This window comes from Ambystoma mexicanum, chromosome 11 (assembly GCF_040938575.1).
Source record: "Ambystoma mexicanum isolate Mex_15411 chromosome 11, UKY_AmexF1_1, whole genome shotgun sequence".
NCBI lineage: Eukaryota > Metazoa > Chordata > Amphibia > Caudata > Ambystomatidae > Ambystoma > Ambystoma mexicanum.
In genome coordinates this window covers 1,027,788,373-1,027,807,536 of record NC_090934.1, presented here as the reverse complement: position 1 = coordinate 1,027,807,536, position 19,164 = coordinate 1,027,788,373, and the positions used below count along the sequence as shown (strand labels likewise).

General features: G+C 48.5%; 1 protein-coding gene and 1 non-coding gene across 2 annotated transcripts in view; both read left to right on the top strand.

Moving 5' to 3' along the window:
• TIPIN (TIMELESS interacting protein) overlaps positions 1-19,164 on the top strand; it is a 563,857-nt gene that overhangs the window by 433,464 nt on the left and 111,229 nt on the right. Inside the window, exon 6 of the mRNA XM_069624271.1 lies at positions 2,742-2,805. Coding sequence (XP_069480372.1) covers positions 2,742-2,805 — 64 coding nt within the window. The remainder of the gene's footprint in view (positions 1-2,741; positions 2,806-19,164) is intronic.
• LOC138505425 (small Cajal body-specific RNA 14) lies at positions 3,271-3,409 on the top strand. The gene has a single exon (XR_011280211.1). It is a non-coding gene; the product is annotated as a small Cajal body-specific RNA 14 (non-coding RNA).

Below are 19,164 nucleotides of genomic sequence, written 5' to 3'. Positions count from 1 at the left end.
GATGTGCTGCTGGCAGCCTCAACCCTGGTTAACTCCGTTGGCTGGGCTTGGGGTGTTTTCCGGTTGGTAGACTTAATGTGCTGTTGTGCAAGTCTATGTGTGGTTTGTTTTGTTGTTGCAGTGTAGTGAAGTTTGTGCAGTTTGCTGTGGTATAGGGTTGTGGATGTGTTTGGTTAGAGTTTGAGAGGTGTATGCAGAGGGGTGAAGTTGTTAGTGGATTGGTTAATTGGCATTGCTGTCTAAAGCGATGTGCTGCATTTCCATGTTCTTTCTAGGTGTGGTGCGCGAACCTCACTGTATGTCTATCTAGCTCCGGCACCAGCCGATATTCACTATCCTTCCATAAATGACGCTCGCCAATATTCACAATAGTGCCAAAATGTGGCCTCTGCCCCCTTTTGGAGTCTGTGTTCGGCTAGCTGTTATTTGCGGTTCCATCCAAATCTGACCTCAAAAGCATTCCCAATGCAGTCGCGACGCATTAACCATTCAACAACCGCTACTCTCTCCAGATGTGGCGATGGTCAGCATTCACAATCTTACCCAGCTGTTTACGCAAGCTCTCGCTCACAACCCCCTCATGTGAATGATGGAGTGCGTGCTCTGTGAATGTTTGTGTTGGTCCGTGGAGCTGATTTTGGCGAGTGGGGTGGGGATTGTACAACAAAGGCATTTTAAAAATGCCTTTATTGCACAATGCCTCTACCCACCTGCCAAAATCAGCTCTCCTTCTGAGGTGCTGTGAGGACTAGAGGACAGGGATGGTATCTCTTTACTGGCCATCAATCTAGATGTCCAGCAAAAAATACTATTCCTGCCCCCTGGTGCCCCCCCAGCACCAATTACAAACTGTTTGACTTTTTACCCAATTTCTTTTTAAGTATGCTCTAAAATGCAACATTTGAACCAATCTTTTAAAAAATGTACCAGGGGAGAACCACCCGGAATTCCACTTGATTGGATTGGGCACCTTGCTAAGCTCGGTTGCTAGTGCCGGCCTTAGCGGCGGCAGCGCCCTGGACGGTTTAAGACAAATTTGGCACCTCCCCACACACCCCTGGTCAATGTGGGGTGCCGCCAATTTATTTTTTTAACTCCCCGCTCTGGCGCGCAGGGAGTTAATCACTGGAACTGGACACTCCTGGTAATGCATGAGCGCCCTATTCTAATGATAACCGCCTCGCTCCTGCATCGGAGCGGGGGGGGTAATGCACCCTATTTTTGTTAAAGGCACCTTGCCGCGCATTTAATAACAAAAGGGTGCCTGCTGCCCCATCTCCCATTACTCCAGCTCTGGGGAGCCCTTGAAAGACTCCCCTGAGTTGGCTGGGGGATAATGGTACCCTGGGGGGCTATGCCGCCCCGGGCGGTTGCCCGTCCTTTCCTAAGGCTGGCCCTGTCCTAAGGCCGGCCCTGTCCTAAGGCCGGCCCTGTCGGCCACTATGGCATATCTGGGGAAATATTTATGCTCCTCCACTTAAAAAAATTCACCAGCCGACACTGGCCCTGATACTGTGCTGGGAGCTGGGTGGGAGGAGTTCAGGGACTGTTGTGGGAGCAGGATGGGGGAGCCATGGGATCGTGGTGGGAGCAGGGTGGGGAGAGCCCCAGGGTATGTGGTGCGGTGGGGATAGCCCAGGGACTGGAAAGTGGGATGAGTGAGCCCAGAAATTGCAATGGGAGCAGGTGGGGGGAGCCCAGGGACTATATACTCGGTGTAGGATGCAGTGACTGCACGCGATTGTTCACAGCCATTTGGAATTGCTGTCCATTTGGCATTTTTGGGGGGCCCGGCCTGCGAACATTTTGCTCTGGAGGAGCCCAGGCCAAAAAAGTTTTAAAACCACTGCGCTAAGGGGAGAATGGAGGGCCACGCCCTGGGGAACTGGTAACTTTCGGGATGCTCAGGGGCAAGGCTGCGAGGATCCAACTGAACAGGTGTGGTAGCCCCTCTCATGTAGCTCCTGGCAGTCAATGAATCGTGTGCACCCCTGCCCCCTTCCTCCACCGTTGCCCAGCACTGGGCGGGGGTGGCATAGTAGCACTGCAAAAACCCGACTAAGCTTGATGATGAAACGGGCGTGCTTGACCTTTGCCACTCCGATGTACGAGCACCGCGTGTGCACTAGCGTGCTGCTCGAAGCCGTGTTGTCTGCTTCTTGTTGATGACTCCATCCTCGCGCAGGCAACCAAGAATGCAAAGGGAACCTGTGTATAGTAAATAACGGGCGATTTGAGCAAGGGCAGTGAGTGTGGTGCGTCGCGAAGCAATCCCTACCTTACACGTCACCACACATTATTGTTGTGTTGCATGTTCTCCCTTTGAACTTCATGAACAAATATGCGTTCTTGACCCGCCTTATTCCCCCCCCCTTCCTCATCTCCAGTGATGTTTGTGATTCTAGCTGACAAGACTGCTTTGGAAATGTAGGCCTGCTGCTAACCAGGGGTCTGGCATGGAAGAGTTTGGCAGTCTCAGTATATATATGTGTGTGTGGGGGGGGGGGCGAGGGGGGTTGGGGTGAAATCTCGCATTGATCGTTGTTCTTGATTGCAGATCGCATTTCTGCGATGTTCGTGCTTGCTCTTCCGCGCAGTCATTCAAACTAATAAGTTCTCATTAATAGTCTGTGTAACTTATGTTCAAGTCAAAAATGTAAAGAATTGTTATATTATTTCAATCCGAAAATGAAAGAATGAATACAAATGTCCTTTATTAAAACATGTTCTGCTTCCTACAGACCTGCTTAAAGCGAATCCGGATGGATCTACCCATTGTACACGAGGACTTTACAAGCCGAGAAGGCAAGGATGGTTTGCATCTCCCTTTTCTGTTGAAATGTTTTTTACCTTTAGGTAGCGGGCTTTGCCATTTCATAACCCTTTTTGGTTTGCACAGCGCCTTGTGTTCAGCTCTGGACAACCATGCACAAGACCGTGTGTCCAAAAAAAGCTTGCAACATTTTTTGTGTGAAGGGGAACACCTATATTGGATGCTTTGTTTTAGAAATTGCACTCAACTGTAGTTATATTGTGGCTGTTTAATGCAGATGTTAGGATGATTGTGAATGTCGAAAATGGAATTATGTTTACTAAATCTAGGCATGCCTTAATCTGTCTGTGTGTCGAAGAAATGATATTTGATCAGTGGCTAGACCTGCTGCGAATGAGCCTTCGTTCACGCACTTAACAGTGTGGGTTCTTGAGCTAAGCGTCTGCCTTCCGCTCCAGCAACCCGGGTTCGGGTCCCCGCTTGTGCTCTTCCTGCTCGTGGCTGTCCTCTTCATCTCGGTTGCTTGCGTCAGCTATACCCTGCAACCCTCTGGCAGCCACGCAGATCAAACCTTAGTGGTTCCTGCCGACAGTGCCTGTCTAGTTATTGGGTTTCTGTGCGATGGCTCCACACACTACTTTTTGGGAAATGATTATCATGTATTTGTCTTTCGCATGGCTTCTGTTTCTTCGTGTTCAACCTGACTCCGGGAGTCTAGCCTGTAATTATTTTCACCTACCTTGCTGCTGCCTAATTAATTCCTACCTTCACTTCCCTATGTTAACATTCTGTCTCTGTAGGTGTGTGCCTAAAGACATGCTTAAATGTTTTATTTTGTATGAGTTACGATTCTATATTCCGCCGCCATTCCACCTAATACGAATTGTGGGCGCATCTTGATATTGCAGTTTCATAACGCGACCGCACATAAATCAAATTTTTACTGTAACCAATTCGCCGCCCCCACCCTTCTCGCCGCCCCACCTGGCTCCTCTGCACGTTTCAGCTCGTTTTTCAGCTCAGTTAGCGCACCCTGGTGGAGAAACTGTGAAATAAAGTAAAGCATAATCGGGTTTAGATCCGGGGTTCAGTTCATTACTCTTACACGTAGCTGTTGACACGGCCGCAACGTGCTGTGGGGGCAACCTCCGCTTGTGCCGTTGGTGGTGGGGGAGCGGCGCGCGGTTCGTTCGGTGCGGGAGGAAGATGTTGGAGCTAAGGGGCGGGGCTAGCCCAGCTGGAGCATCGCTGATTTCCTCAAGCAACCCAATCAAGTGTATAACACTGACCACAGGATATTCGATTTGAAATATGTACAATCTCTGCTCATGTAATTTGTGACAATACTCGCCTAATTTGAAAATGGCTAATTTGAAAATAGCTATATTTTAACCACGTACAGGTTTTTACAAGTCGCCTTGTGTACTTGCAGTTAGTGTTTTCTTGTACTAAAATAGCTATTAAACCGCAAGAAGGAAGTTTTCCTTTGGACAATACTTGTTTATGGATGTAAGTTGTAGGCTGGTTCTAAACAAAGCGGCTACATGCTCGTACATTGACCGCTCTGTTACTCTTACGTGAACTTCCTGCCTATCTTAACCACCACCCACTTATGCTTCCATTACCAAGAGCTTATCAAGCGCCATATAAAAAATCTAAAATAAAACAGCCTATTTCATCTCTCAATCAGAGGATTTAAATTGAGAGATATTTACATTGGAGGCTCATTTAAGAGAACATTGTTTTGGAAAATACTTTCTTAACGTTTCTGTGTTAAGAAATGCAAAGGGTCATTTTTATTTTGAAAACCTGCACAAACCAGTTTGTTGGGTAAATCTTTATCCTCCAGAAAATTACACATTTCACACAAAACGGTTTACAATTATCTGCCTTATCTTCACATGTTCATATTTAACACACCAAAAAGCGTTAATTTTTTTGTAGAATGTATAATTTTCCTAACATTATACATAAAGCTTGCCTCTGTTAAACACAAATGGGTAACGTTTTCACACATTACCTTTTGTTATTAGTCTCTACGTCTTGAAAGGACATTTCCCACAATCTAGAGACATTTTTTTTCCTTCTGCTGAATTACATATTTATTTATGTGTTTAATGAACTTTTGGCCAGGATGTGGCAAGAGGTGTTGCAGTCCTAGATACTGGAGGGGTTATTTTTCCTTGTTCTGGCCCTCTGCTGACTTCCAAGGCACACGTAGCGGATACATGTGGGTGAACAGCATCTTCCCCTGTTCTTTGACAAATGTCACATCAATTAGTACCCGGCGAGGGTCAATCAGAATGTTACAAACAAACTGATTGGCAGCCCCTCAGCCACTGAGAATGCTCAAAACGGGCCAATCCCCACTCCGAGCCTCCACACGGCTGGAGGCTGCCATCCTCCCCCACTGGGGATTCAGGTAAGTGTCTTTGTTCTTCACCCCCACCCCCTCCCCTGCAAACAATCCCCGCCCTCCCAACTCCACTTACCTTTTTTCGGGAGCAAACGCACTGTCCCCAGCACGTCCGCTCCCGATGGCCTCCATGGAAAGGAAAAACGGACTCTGTTTTCCCTTCCCCACTGGCCATTTTGAAAACTTTTTTTGGTTGTTTTTTTTTCTGTTCCGAAACGCAGCGTTTCGGAACAGAAAAAGAATGCTATTAGTACCCCGGTCTTGAGGGCCCCGGGGTACTGATAGCAATAAGCCACTTGCTGCAGCAGCATTACCGAGTCAGGTAATGCCCGTGCGGCTCGGGGCTTATTGCTTGAGTATGGTTCCTGCCAGACATGACTGTAGGTCTTTTTGTTTCACAAAAGCACCGTTTCCAGGTATCAGGGGAGGGTCTCTTTACCCTGTTCTTTCACAGATGTAGCATTAAGTCTAGTTCACTATCTTGCCAGACTTGACTGTAGATCTTCCTATCACAAAACACAGTTCTCCAGTATCGGGAGTTGGGGGTGGGGCTGGGGGGAATGTGTCTTCCCCTACTCTTTCTGTACTTCACAAATGTAGCTTCGACTGGATTGTGTCCTCCAACGTATTTCACATCTTTGACATGTAATGTCCACAGCTGTGTAGTTCGAAAAAAAATTCGGCAGAGGGTGTCCTGGTTGGATCGATGTCCCTCAAAGGCCTCCATCGAGGGCAACGTCACTGGATGTTAGACTTGGCACGCCTCGTGATATTCCTTGTGAAGATTTCTTCTTGGACCCCTTCCGACTCTGCGGTCTGGCTTCAAGACTTGCCGGGACTGCAAGTCTAACATGTTGATCACCGACCTGCATCGCATTTGTTTGTGGTGCTTGGCCGAGAGTCACAACACCAACGACTGTTCCAAATGCCAGTCGCTGACTGCTAAGGCCTTGGGAGCGTAAGGGGAAGCTTCAGGTAGGTAGGGGGTCTAAACCCAGTAAGTCCCGTAATAAGTCCAAGGTGGTGTCCACCGATGATTCGAGAGGCGACTCTCTGCGTCGGGAGGAGTCCCGGGGATCTCGCTCCCGGAGTCGTTCCCGCCATTCGTCTTCATCATCTCGGCATTCTAGGAAGCACAGTCACCGGTCACCTTCCTCCTCGGAGGAGGATGGAGCCGCAATGAAAGTGGCATGTCCAACTAAGTCCTGGACTCCGGAGGAATGGGCTGCCTTCAGGGAGCAGATGTTGGTGATTTTTCAATCGCAAGGCACAGGTCCGCCCGCGCCTTCTGATGAAGCCGGCAACGAACGGTCTCGTACCGTGGCTCGCACACCTTTGTGCTCGGGTCCTCGACACGACTCATCGGGAACCTTTGAGGTCCCGTTCGGACAAGGCTCAGGATAGTCGCAAGAGACGTGCTTCTAGGTCTTGGTCCTCGTCTCCAGCGAGACCGCAGAAACCTGGTAAGGACATGAGGTCACTGTCAATTTTGTCGGCGCCATGTCCGTCGGATACCGACGTCAAAGCTTTGCCTTCCTACCAGCCCTCTGCGCCGTTAATAGATGCCGAAGCCATCGACGCCCTCGACGACTTCTGGGCTTTTTGCCCGAAATGTACTGATGGATGTCCCATATACTGTGGATCCTCCAAAGAAGGCTACTTCCAAGTCTGTGAGGCCTGTAGTGGACTCCAGATCCTCTTCTGTCCCAAGGCAGGGTTTTTACCTCCCTCTGGATGACATATATGAGGAAGAGGAGAGGTCACACTTCGATCTGGACCCTGTTGAGCCTGATGGGGCTCCTGTCTTTTCTGGAGACAGTCAGTTGGAGGAGTTGAGGCAAACTCTTCATGTCAGTGGTTTGGACACTTCTCTGGAAGTGGAATTTGGCAGGCCTGGGGCTCAGGCTGAGTCGTCCTACAGGAGGCTCATGGCTAGGGTCACGGAGCATCTGTGATGGTCCAGTCTTCCTGAGGCTTTTGTACAGGATGATCTAACCGACATTTTAGTTCAAGGTCCGTCCTCTGACCCGGTTTTACCTTTTCATCTGACATTGCAGAAAAGGGTGATGCTGTTTGGCAGTCACCGGAATCTCTTCCGGCTGTTAACAAATCATTAACCAAAAAATACTGCCCTTCCGGTAGCAACCCCAGTTACCTTTCCACTCACCCCACTCCCGAGAGTTTGGTGGTTCAGGCGGCTACGGTCACCTCGAGGCAGGCGGTGTACCCTACGATCCCTCCTGATAGGGATGACAAACGCATAAACGGGTGGGCACGCAAGGTGTGTTCTGAGGGGAGTATGGCGCTAAAATCAGCCAACTCCACCTGTGCCTTGGCAATATTTTCACACACTGTGGAATTGTTTCTCTTGCGGCTGAGCAGTTTCGTGAGGGTGAAGAAAGGGATGGGTTCCTTGTTCTCGTGCAATATGGCAAGGATGCCATGTGTGAATCTCTTCAGTTGGGTTTGGACACGGTCGACAGTGTTAGCCGGTCCATGGCTGCGAGCACCGTTATCCGTAGATTTGCGTGGTTACGGAAGTCGGGTTTTGCTCCGGATGTGCAAGCCCGTCTTTTGAACATGCCCTTTGATGACGCGCATTTGTTTGGCAACAAGGCTGACGAGAGCCTTGAGAGGTTGCAGACCTCAAAAGCTGCTGCTAAGTCTTTGAGCGCAGCTGTGCGTCAACTTCCGCCTTTTCATCCTAGGGGACCGCAGTGGAGGGGAAGTTCTTTTCATTACTACTCCTTCTTTGGTAGAACGAGAGGAGCCGCCAGTCAAAGGGTTCAGCGTAAAAGTACCTGTGGTGGTCAGGGAAATGGAGGTGTCAAAGCCGCTCAGGCAACTGCCCCTTTGCCTTCAGGCGCTGCCGCAGCCTCTCCTAAACAGTCATGAGGCCCTGTCCCATGTATCGCCGGTGGGGGGCAAACTGTCTCAGCATCTCGAAGAATGGCAAACCATTACATCGGATGCGTGGGTTCTGGATACAATGGTCCACGGCTACTGCCTTCCCTTTCTTCAGCAGCCTCACGGCAATCCACAGAGGAATCTCTCTTTGAAGCTTCCAGATCCGCTCCTTGTGGAGGAAATATTGACCCTGCTAGAGAAAGGCACTATAGACCTGGTGCCTGTAGCGGAGAGGAACAAGGGTTGGTATTCCCCATATTTTTTATTCCAAAAAAAGACGGAGGATTGAGACCCATCCTGGATTTACGTTGGTTGAACAAACCTCTCCGGAAGGACAAGTTCAAGATGGTTACTCTTTCTCAACTTCTCCAGGCCCTTGAACTTTAGGATTGGTTGGTGTCTCTGGACCTACAGGATGCTTACTTGCATGTGCCGATTCATCCCAAACACAGAAAGTACCTGAGGTTTGCGGCTGGCCACTCGCACTTTGTTTCATGTCCTGCCAATCGGATTGACCTCCGCTCCGATGGTCTTCACCAAGCTGATGGTGGTGGTGGCAGCGTATCTCAGGCGAGGGGGGGATTCACCTCTACCCCTACCTGGACGATTGGCTGATCCATGCACGCTCTCCCGAGCAAGCATTGGCTCACCTCGGGCTCGCCTGCCGCTCCCTCCACAAGCTGGGCTTCTCCCTAATTTTAAGTCGCATCTGACACCTTCCCTACAGCTCCAGTACATCAGGGCTGTGTTGGTCACGTCCTTGGGGAAGTGCTCACCTCCCAAGGTGAGGGCTCATCACATTGTGCAGATGGTGGACAAGTTTCAACATGCCCAGAGTCTGCCGGCTTTCGAATTCATAAGATTGCTCGGCCTCATGGCATCCTGCATTTTTCTGTTACCAGAAGCCAGGCTGAGGATGAGATCCCTGCAATGGGTCCTCAAGATGCAGTGGTCGCAGTTCTTGGGCAAGAAGTCAGATCTTGTTCAGATTCCACTCTGTCTCCCAGGATCTTCTGTGGTGGGCCAACGAGGGGAACTGATGGAAGGGGGAGCCGTTTTGGCAACCATGGCCGGAGGTGACTGTAGTGACGGACACTTCCCTCACAGGATGGGGAGCTCATGCCAAGGACTTGACCGCCAGCGGTTGTTGGTCTCCGTCGGAGTCCAAACTCCACATCAACCTGTTAGAGCTGAGGGCCATCAGGCTGGCCCTGAAGGCTTTTCTGCCATCTGTGTGGGGGAAGAGTGTCCTGATCATGACGGACAACACAGTGGCCATGCATTACCTCAACAAAAAAAGGTGGGTAGGGTCAGTCCCGTTGTGCAGAGAGGCAATGCAGCTCTGGTTCTGGGCAATTCACCAGGTTATTTCACTCTCAGCAGTTCATCTTGCCGGAGAAGACAATGCGGCAGCGTTGGCTCAGGAAGTCCTTTTGGGGAACCCCACAAGTGGATCTCTTTGCCACCAGTGCCAACCGGAAGTGCGAGAGATTCTGCTCAAGGGAATTTCCTCCGAGAGGAGCCTTAGGAGACACATTCATGGTGGATTGGCCATTCCCACTGCTGTATGCGTTTCCTCCAGTCCCCGTCATTCCTCAAGTGTTAAGGAGGTTCGGAACCCACATGATCCTCATTGCTCTGGATTGGGCCAGGAGAGCGTGGTACCCGGACCTTCTAGAAATGTCCATCTGCCCTCATCGCTGTCTTCCCTACCGAGAGGATCTGCTCTTGTGCGCGCGAGGGGGAAGGGATAGGGGGGGGGGGGTCAGGTTCTCCATCCAGAGGTCAGGATCCTCAACCTTCACGCTTGGTATCTGAAAGGTTGAGGTTTAAGGATTGGGACCTCCCGGATGACGTGATGGAGGTGTTGCTTTAGGCCAGGCGGCCAGCAACGAAATCCCTGTACCATTGCCGTTGGCGTAAGTTCTGCGACTGGTGCAGAGGTAAAATGTTGATCCTTTTCATTGTTCCATTCCCGTGGTTTTGTCTTTCTTGCTTTCTTTGGCTTACAGGGGCCTTCAAGTGGGTACCATTAAAGGTTATCTGGCGGCCCTGTCTATCTTCAAGCGCTCTTCTGAATAATGTTCTTACTTTAAGATTCCTTTGATTTCACAATATCTTAAAGGCCTCACTAATGTGTTCCCGCCGTCCCCTTTCCAGATGCCAGTTTGGGATCTGAATTTGATTTTGAAATTCCTTATGGGTGCTCCATTTGAAACATTGAGGTTATTGTCTTTCAAGACAGTGTTCTTGGTTGCGGTTACTTCCGCTCTGAGTGAGTGAATTGCAGGCACTTTCATCTAAGCCGTCCTTTACTGTGTTCCACAAGGATAGGGTTGTACTGAGGGTACGTCCGTCCTTCCTATCTAAGGTAGTGTCTGAGTTTCATCTGAGCCAGTAAGTGGTACTTCCTGCTTTCTATCCTCCTCCTCATCCTGGTAAGGAAGAGGAGCGACTCCATAGGTTGGACCCTAGGAGAGCTCTGAGCTTTTATTTTTCTAGGATGTCCAGGTGCAGAGTCGACTATCAACTCTTTGTCGGGTATACTGGTCATCAATTGGGCCAGGCTGTTACAAAACAGATATTGTCCAGGTGGATTATCCTCACCATTACTGAATGTTACCGTTTGGCGGGCAAGTACCCTCCGGAAGGTTTGCGAGCTTTCCACTAGGGGCGTGGCTACTTCCACAGCCCTGCAGCGGGGAGTTCCTATTAGGAATGTTTGTGATGCTGCCACATGGGCTTCTATCCACACCTTTGTTAAACATTACTCCCTGGATACACTCATGGTCCAGATATGGCCTTTGGTAGGCAGTTCTTTATTCTGCCATCAGATTGGTTACTCTAAATTCTTTTTCCTCCTCCATTCTTTCTGGTACTGCTTTGGGAATCTGTCAAAGATGTGGAATATGTTAGAGGACACAATTCATTTGAAGAATAATTTACTTACCAACTGGTAACGTTCTTTCGATTGGCTGTTCCTCCAACGTATTCCACATCGCCCTCCCAGCCTGCCCCTCTGAAGAATTTCCTATGCAATTGCAGCTTACGTTTCCGCAAGGGTATGTGCAGTCAAGCAGCCAAGCAGGCATTGGATATGTGCATGTCACACGTTATGGGGGAAAAACCATAAACTGAGGCTGTGGGCGCTGTGCGTCCTATTTATAGCATCCAGTGACGTTCCCCTCGACAGAGGCCTTCGAGGGACATCGACCCGACGCCATCGACACAGGACGCCCTCTGCCGAAAAAGTTTCTGAAATACACAGCTGTGAACATTACATGTCAAAGATGTGGAATACGTTGGAGGAACATCCAATCGAAAGAACGTTACCAGTTGGTAAGTAACTTGTTCATCAAGTCTGGTTCACTGTTCCTGCCTTGACTGTAGATCTTAGTATTCCAGAAAATTTCTCTTCTTTTGGCAGTGGGTCCTCAACCCCTTATCTTCACTTCTTGCACCTCCTTCTCTCTTATGTGGGTCCAGACCCCTGTGGGTTGTCTCAGGATCTCCCTGACCTGCTGCGTAGTGTCTCTTTTGTGTAGGTCCCAGACCTTTTTGTTATTTCGGGACCTCCCTGCTGTCTCTGGGGGCCAGCTCCTTGATTGCATGCTTCTTCAGATTTGTATGGGTCCTTGACCCCTGTGTGCTGTTCTTGCAGGGCTTTCCCAACTTTGTATGGGTCCCAGACCCTGGTGTGCTGCCCTTGCAGGCCTTCCCTGACTTTGTATGGGTCCCAGACCACTCTCTCAGGTTTATTGCTTGTTGTACCCAGGCCTGGTTCACTAACCTGCCAGGCATTGGTTTTTATGTGACTGTCTTAGTTTTCCCCAAATACTGGTACGAAGGAGATGGGGTTCTTCAGCTTTCCGCAACTGCCTCCTTCATTCTCTATCTCTCCTGGACCAACACTCCCAGGTCCAAATTGGGTCTTTCTCTCCACCACCTCTCTCCACATGTGGTGTTGCCCAGGACTCTAACCTCTCACCCTGGGTCTTCAATGTCTACTTGCCCCTTTAGCCCACCTGATCTCTACCTTCCGCTCTAACTTTCAGTGGTATGCGGGTGACACTCAGCTCTCTTTCAGGCTCCCCTCAGCCTCCTCCTCCTCTCTCTTGCTCATTCCTGACTGTCTATCTGCGATTTAGGATTGGTGCGCTTCCAATGATCTCTGCCTTAATGCCAGTAAGATGGAGATCCTTCTCATTGGGATCTCTGCTCCTGCTTTCCCTCTCACTCTGGCCGCCCTCCTTGGGCCCTCTTCCTTTGCCTTTCTGTGGGGAGGCCAAATACCTTGGTGTCATCTTCGACTCCACACTCTACTTCCCTCCTCACATCACTGACCTCGCCAATAAGGCCCACCACCAGCAGCACCTCCTCAGAGGTATTCTTCCTTTTCTCACCTTCCCCCAGAAGCTCACTGACTCTAGAGCCCTGCTTCTCTATAGGCTGGAATACTGCAACAGCCTCTTTCTCAATCTGCCTTCCTCTACTCTTCGCCCTCTGCAACTAATCCAGAACAGGCCTCAAGCCCAGGGACCGTATCTCTCCTGAAATCTCACCACTGGCACCCGGTGGCTGCAAGGATCAAGTTGAAGACCCTCGTCCACAAGGCTTTCTGGGGCTGGAGCCCGCACTACTTCCAACGTACTCTTCCAAAATACCTTCCTTCTCAAGCCCTTTGCTCAGCTACCCCAAACTCTCTGAGGGTCAGACACTTCTCCAGGCAGAGAGTTGGGGGTAGATCTCTGTCCCCTGGAGGTGCCTCACTCTGGAATGGCCTCCCTACCCCTCTCAAACTTGAGCCGGGGGAGCACCTGAAGTTCCAGAAGCAGTTGAAGACTTTCCTTTTCTCCTATGCTTTCTCTTTCTCTCTCCCCTATTGACCCACCTGTCTCCTGCACCGACTGATTGCTTGGCTACCCTCAGAGTCCACTGGGTACCAGGTTCCTGCATGATTAGTCTCCTCTGCACTGCCTCTGGCCCACTGCACACTTAGGGGCTGTAACTGTTACCCACAGTCCCATGACACCTTGCACTTACCCAGAGCCACGCTGCCTGCCCTGGCTTCACTTACTCTGAGCAATGCTGCCTGATTGCACCCCCCCTTCCCTCTCCCTGGTACTCCCTCCCCCTACGCCCTTCCCCCTGCACTTTCCATTGTAGCACTTGCATGATCTAAATGACACTTGTCATCCCCCAGTCTTCCCTCCCTTGTCTTGTTGTGCCTAGAAACACTTGTGTACAGGCGCACTATACGCGCTATGAATAGCATATATCACCACCTGCTACGGTAACCCAAGTACCTTTTGTGGCGTTACCGATTGTTAGGCAGAAACCTGTGCAGTTCCCTGTGGGACCACTGCAAAAGACTTAAGACTACAGGTGTTTGACAGTAAACCCACTTGGTAGCAGTCTGTACCACACAGATTCACTTGGTAGCTGTGGCTGAGCAGTCAGACTTCCCTCAATAAGAGTTAGGCAGTATACAGAGTATTCACAATAGGTCAAAAGAACATAGTAGAACAAGCAAACACTGACCAGAGCTTGGTGTAAAAGAGATATAATTATTTATTTAAAACCACATCTAATAAAACACACAGGCACTAATATTAAGCAGTTGAAAAACATGGTCACTAAAAGATATACACTCCCTTAAAAGAATATTAGACAAGTCTTCAGTAAAGCTCCACTGATTTTCAGACAGCAGTGAGCGCTTAACGCAGATGGCACTCTAATAATTTGTTTTAAAAGGGAGAGAAAAGCAGGATACAAATTGAAACCGATCCCAACACTTTCACAAGAACACAGCAAGAGTGGAAGGCAGAGTCAAACCGTGAAGTTAGAGTTCAGAAAGCCGGATCCACTTTAAGAGGATCAGAACGAAATGTGTCCAAGGTCACACGGTTGTAAAGTGCACAAAAGTCTCAAAGGTTCTGAAAGAGTTGAACCAAAAGAAAGGGGGACCAGTTAGATAGTCAAGGCGGCCAGCCCAGTCCAGAAGGTTAAGGGATTATTATTACCTTGTAGCAATCTTTATAAAGGGAGGCCTGGCGGACACGGTACCTTAAAGTGGTGAGAATACTCCAGCGGGGGCAGTTGTTCCTGGCAGCGGATGCAAGTCGGTGCTTCGTCCGGGGGAAGAGAGGATCTTGTTGGGGAGGAAGACAGGAGTCCTTTGCACTGCCAGGGAAGAAACCAGCCGTGGAGTTCTCAGTTAAAAGGAGCGGTCCTTTGGTTTGCGGTCCAGTGGTAAGTTGTTATCGGGTTGCCGGGGTGCTTGGCACGGGCAATTCGACCACAAGACGTCCTGGGATGCGAGGAAAAGAAGGTAAACTGGTTGTGCCCACCAGTCAGGGGAAGAACACTCTCCAGCAGGGAGATCTTCTCTGTCGTCGGGAAGTGGTGAGTCGGTTCCGCAGGGCTCCACCGGTGGTGTCGTCGTAGCAGGTCGGCTCAGCTTCTCCCTCGTCGGATTCTCAGGTTCTGTGGCGACTTCTGAAGTTCCAGTCCCAAAAGCCCTGCTTTTATGCAGCACACCCCCATTCACTCAGCCTAGCTGTCAATCAAACATGCTAAGTGGGCCAATCACACAAGCGTGCAACTTGAGTTACCAAGGTAACTCAGTCCAGGGTGCCTAAACTCCTCCCACACCCCCTGTGGTACCCAGACAGAGTGGCACCATTTTTGAAGGCTTCTGTGGAGAAGCCCGCCAAAAGTGGAACAAAGCGCTCAACTTGGGTTGGAGTCACAAAAGAGAACACAAACGCCATTTTAGAATCGAGTCCTGGCAAAAAATACCAACCGGCGAATTAATATTAAATAAATAAACCAGCGGTATGTTCGAGGCTATGAGAATTAAATTATTAAAGTTGGTAGCCTCGAACAATGGGAAAATCCCATAGGTATATATTCGCGGTCGAATATAAAAAGTAGTATCCACTGCCACCAGCCAAAACTCGATCAGGGGGGACGGAGACGTGCCCCCTCGAATAACAGACCCTGGGGCAATCGAATTGCCCTGGCCAGTACGTCCACAATATGATGGTTTGTACTGGTTTCTGTTCATAATGTGGGACTAGTAAAGCCAATGGTGACTTTACATGCCCTGGGAGACAGTAGTCAGTCCCAAGGTATGGAGTCTATGGTGGGGTGTCACTATGACACCCCTGTGTTACTGCACGGAGGGTGCTGTGTAACACACATAGTAGAAACACATGAGACCCTATGGAGTAAAGGACCCCATAGCCCATAAAACACATTAACAGTCAAAGGAACACCCTAAATCATGTCCAAGAGTGGGAGAAAAAGAGTCTCACTCTTGGCAGGAGAAAAAAACAAACTCCATCAATCCAGCAAAGCTGCTGGGGGACTCACTAGGCTAGGAAATTCAGCCTAAACAGAGAATTCTCCTTAACACCGATTTACTCGAGTGGCTTTGCAGAACTGCTTCTTGCCACAGGCTTCTACATGTCTTCTCTGTGTGTCCTCACAGCGTTCCCAGGTCCGATTTACGGTCTCCCCCAGACTTCCAATTCTCCAGCCGGGACAACAGAGAACACTGTGCGCGTTCGGTGAGGCTCAGTCAGCCTTTCCTGTCTCGGTTCCTCCAGGAAAGATCTGACAAGGTACACAGTCCTTCTTCCCTTTTTTATCGCTGGGGCTGACTCTAGTTGACTGTACAGCACATGTTGGTTCCGCTGTGGGCTTTTGCTTCCTTGTCACTGGTTGGATGAACTCCATCTGGATAGGCCTCACTCTTCCTTGTCCTAGTATGATCTGTATGGATAGGGTCTTCTACCCTACAGAGATACATACACGTGTGGGGGACCACAGAGGCCTAAGTGGGGTGAGAGGAAAGAGGGCACAGAATGCTGAAGATATATACCGCGTTCTCCCAAGATAATAGTCACTGGCCCAATGGAGGGCTTCCCTCCCCATGAGATCCATCCGCCGAGTACCTCCCCCATGGGGATTATCGGGTAGCGGCCTCCCCTCCCTGACCTCATGGGAAGGGGCTTTCCCATGGAGGCAGTGACAATACCCTGGTAATCGTCACATATACCACAGAGTGGTACTCTGATGCATGCTCACACGTCAGCAAGCCAGAATCCAGCAAGAGAGGACACCTAAACCATGCCACAACTAGTGATTTAGATGATCACACCAACGAGATTGGGTGCACAGGCACCCTCTTCCACCATGTACTCAGCACCCATACGTATATTATTGAGCCCCCACATTTTTTGATTTAAAGGCCTGTTTATTTTGTTAACATTTGAAGACCTGCACAATTGCTTACTCTCACTGTGTAAAGGCGTGGATAAATAGGCTCTTTCACGCTGTAAGGCCATCCTGCAGTAGACCCAATCTGCCTGGCTGTCCCAGGCACAATCTCTGCCCTAACATGACATCCTTGGATCCTGCTAGGAGCTTATTTCTTGTGGCAGCCAAAATAATCTTTCTCTGTAGCTTCTGAAATAAAAGCATATTGCTAGTTAAGACAATATGGCCAAATACAAACTCAATCATAATAAAAACTATTGTGAAACTGCTGCAAAAACAGCAGTTAACTTGCCTAGCAAAACATAATCGCCATATTTTTGCAGTGCCTTCCACAGACAGATGGTGTTTTCAAAGAAGACTTTTTGAAAACAGTATTTCTACCAATTGCAAATGGGAATAGATGTGTTCAAGTACTTGAATTGCAGAATGGTCTCAAATCCAGGCTTATTTATTTTATTTTTATTATTTTTAAATGTATAGCCGTGCACAAAGCCCAGGGGCATCTAGGCGCTAGTTACAGGGCGGATACAGAATACACAGAGATGAGGCGGTTTTTAGTTACATACAGAATGTTAAGGTGTGACTTCTCCACTTAACCAAAGTGTGTTCTCCCGGGCAAATCATTTGAACTCGCTATGCTTGATATGCCAAAATTAAGTCTATACAGGGTATTCAACCCGCACTGATACTTAAAAAAAATAAAAATAAAGCCTCATTCTTGATACTGCCGGATAGGTAAATTATTAACGGTGACAATTCATGTACTATACTTCAGTTTGTTTGCCTCCTTCTTTACTCATGGCATGTTTTTAATGTCACTTCCCGTGATACCTTTGCTTAAAGACTTGTTCTATGATACAATTTTCCGCAATATCACTGATGTCACTATTTAGGGGGGGGCACACATCTTTTGCCGCCTAGGGCCCTGCAAATCCTAGGGCCGGCCCTGAGGATCTGCATAGGACTCCTGTGCAGGATGCAAAATCCTGGCCTTTTAAGCCAAACCCTGCCATTTTAAGTCTAATTTCGTGTTTCCTAGGGTGCAAAGGTTATTTTGGAAGGTAGAGGAATAGGTCTATTTGCAATTCACAAGTAAGTTCAATTCCCTAAATGTGTGAAAAATAACATGCCCTCTAAACATCCTGACTTTCTCATGCATTGGAGTAAATGCAGGAACACAAATGGGGTAAATGAAAGTGTAAAAATCAAGGCAGCATGGACATGAAGCAAGTCAACATCTCCCTCCGCTTTGCTTTACTCCTCTGTCTTGCAACTATAGTTTGTTTTATGGCTGCATGAGATTTTCATGCAGGTGTGAAATGGATGGCTTGCTATCAAATCTGCATCATTTTTGCAGCTGCTAAAAGGAAGGAAATTCCCTCGGAATCTATTGGTAAATGCCACCTACAAAGCGTAATTTACATTTTTACAAAATGGGTTGTGAAAGTGAAGATTAAATTAGATTCACCTTTATACTCTGCGATGTAAAAATGTTAAATTGTCTGCAGGGGTAATGGTCAACATTGGCGCCCTCTGCTTTCAATTAATATTTTTTGTAGAAAGACCCCCCATTCTGTTATTTAGTCGTTTGGTATTAGGTACGTTCAAACAACCTTCTTTCTAGACCAGTGGGTTGTTCTAGAATCCATATCACGTGCCAGAAAAGGTAATGTCCAGTAGAAATGTAGCAAAAATTAAATTAGGAGGAAGACAAATGTTCTACTATTTCTGTCCTCTTTCTCCCTTTCTATTCACCGGACTGTTTGCTGTACCACAGTCCTTTCCTTCCACTGTGCTTGGTCCGACATTCCTTTCCTGTCTTACCCTTCCATTTTTCTTCTAAACTCTGTTTTTTCTGTGTCCTCCCTATAGCTGCTCTTGGTTTCCTCCTATGCTATGGACAACTGTTTTTAAAGAATACCGTTTTTGCGGTAACACTTCTTTGAAGGTGAGCAACTTTGGCATCTCTTCAGTGTTTTGAGCGATGTGAACCAGAGTACCCAATCTAAAGTGCATACTGCATCACCATATAATTTCATCCTTGCACATTATGTGCTTCTTGGGGCCCTTTATTTTTTGGGTAATCACTTCTAATGAACTCCTGGCATTGTTACCAAGAACCAGCCGAGGCCTGCGATGCCTCAGGTAGGTATTCCTTTATTTTCATTGACCCTTGGGCTGTTCATCACTACCACAAGAAATGGCTCTATGTGCCTCTTTTGGTACTGAATATTATACTGGTAGAAACCCATAAGTTCATGTTCTGCCCGACGCCAGAGAAACTCTGGCGGTGCCTTTTCTTAATTCTCTGGCTCTTGGCCCGTGGTATGTTGAAAATGTACTTGGTGGTCTCTTCCAGATGTTGATAGAAAGGTTACAGGTACCTCGGCTTGGCCCAATGCATGCAACAAATGAAGTACAGGAATTTACTTAATTCGGTACCCACAGTGTAACGCTGTCTGGTCCTGTTGCGCTGGTCACTAGCAGCCCAACAACACTCAAGTCTCCACTGTCAGTATGAAATCTAATTTGGGACCGCAAACGCATTTTGGTGGCCTTGGGCCAACCGTCTCATGCACGATACGACAGAATATAGGTTTTCGAGTTTTCTAATGAACAGCCATTTTGATGTAACAAGAATCGCCATTTTGTTTTCTAACCATTGCTCATTGCTTTCTGTTCCTATTGCTTCGCAGTATATCTTCTGCTTACACTGCTCGACTGTGGAACATTGTTGTCTGAATATGAAAAGGACAAGGCCACAGGGCTGATAGGATAACAA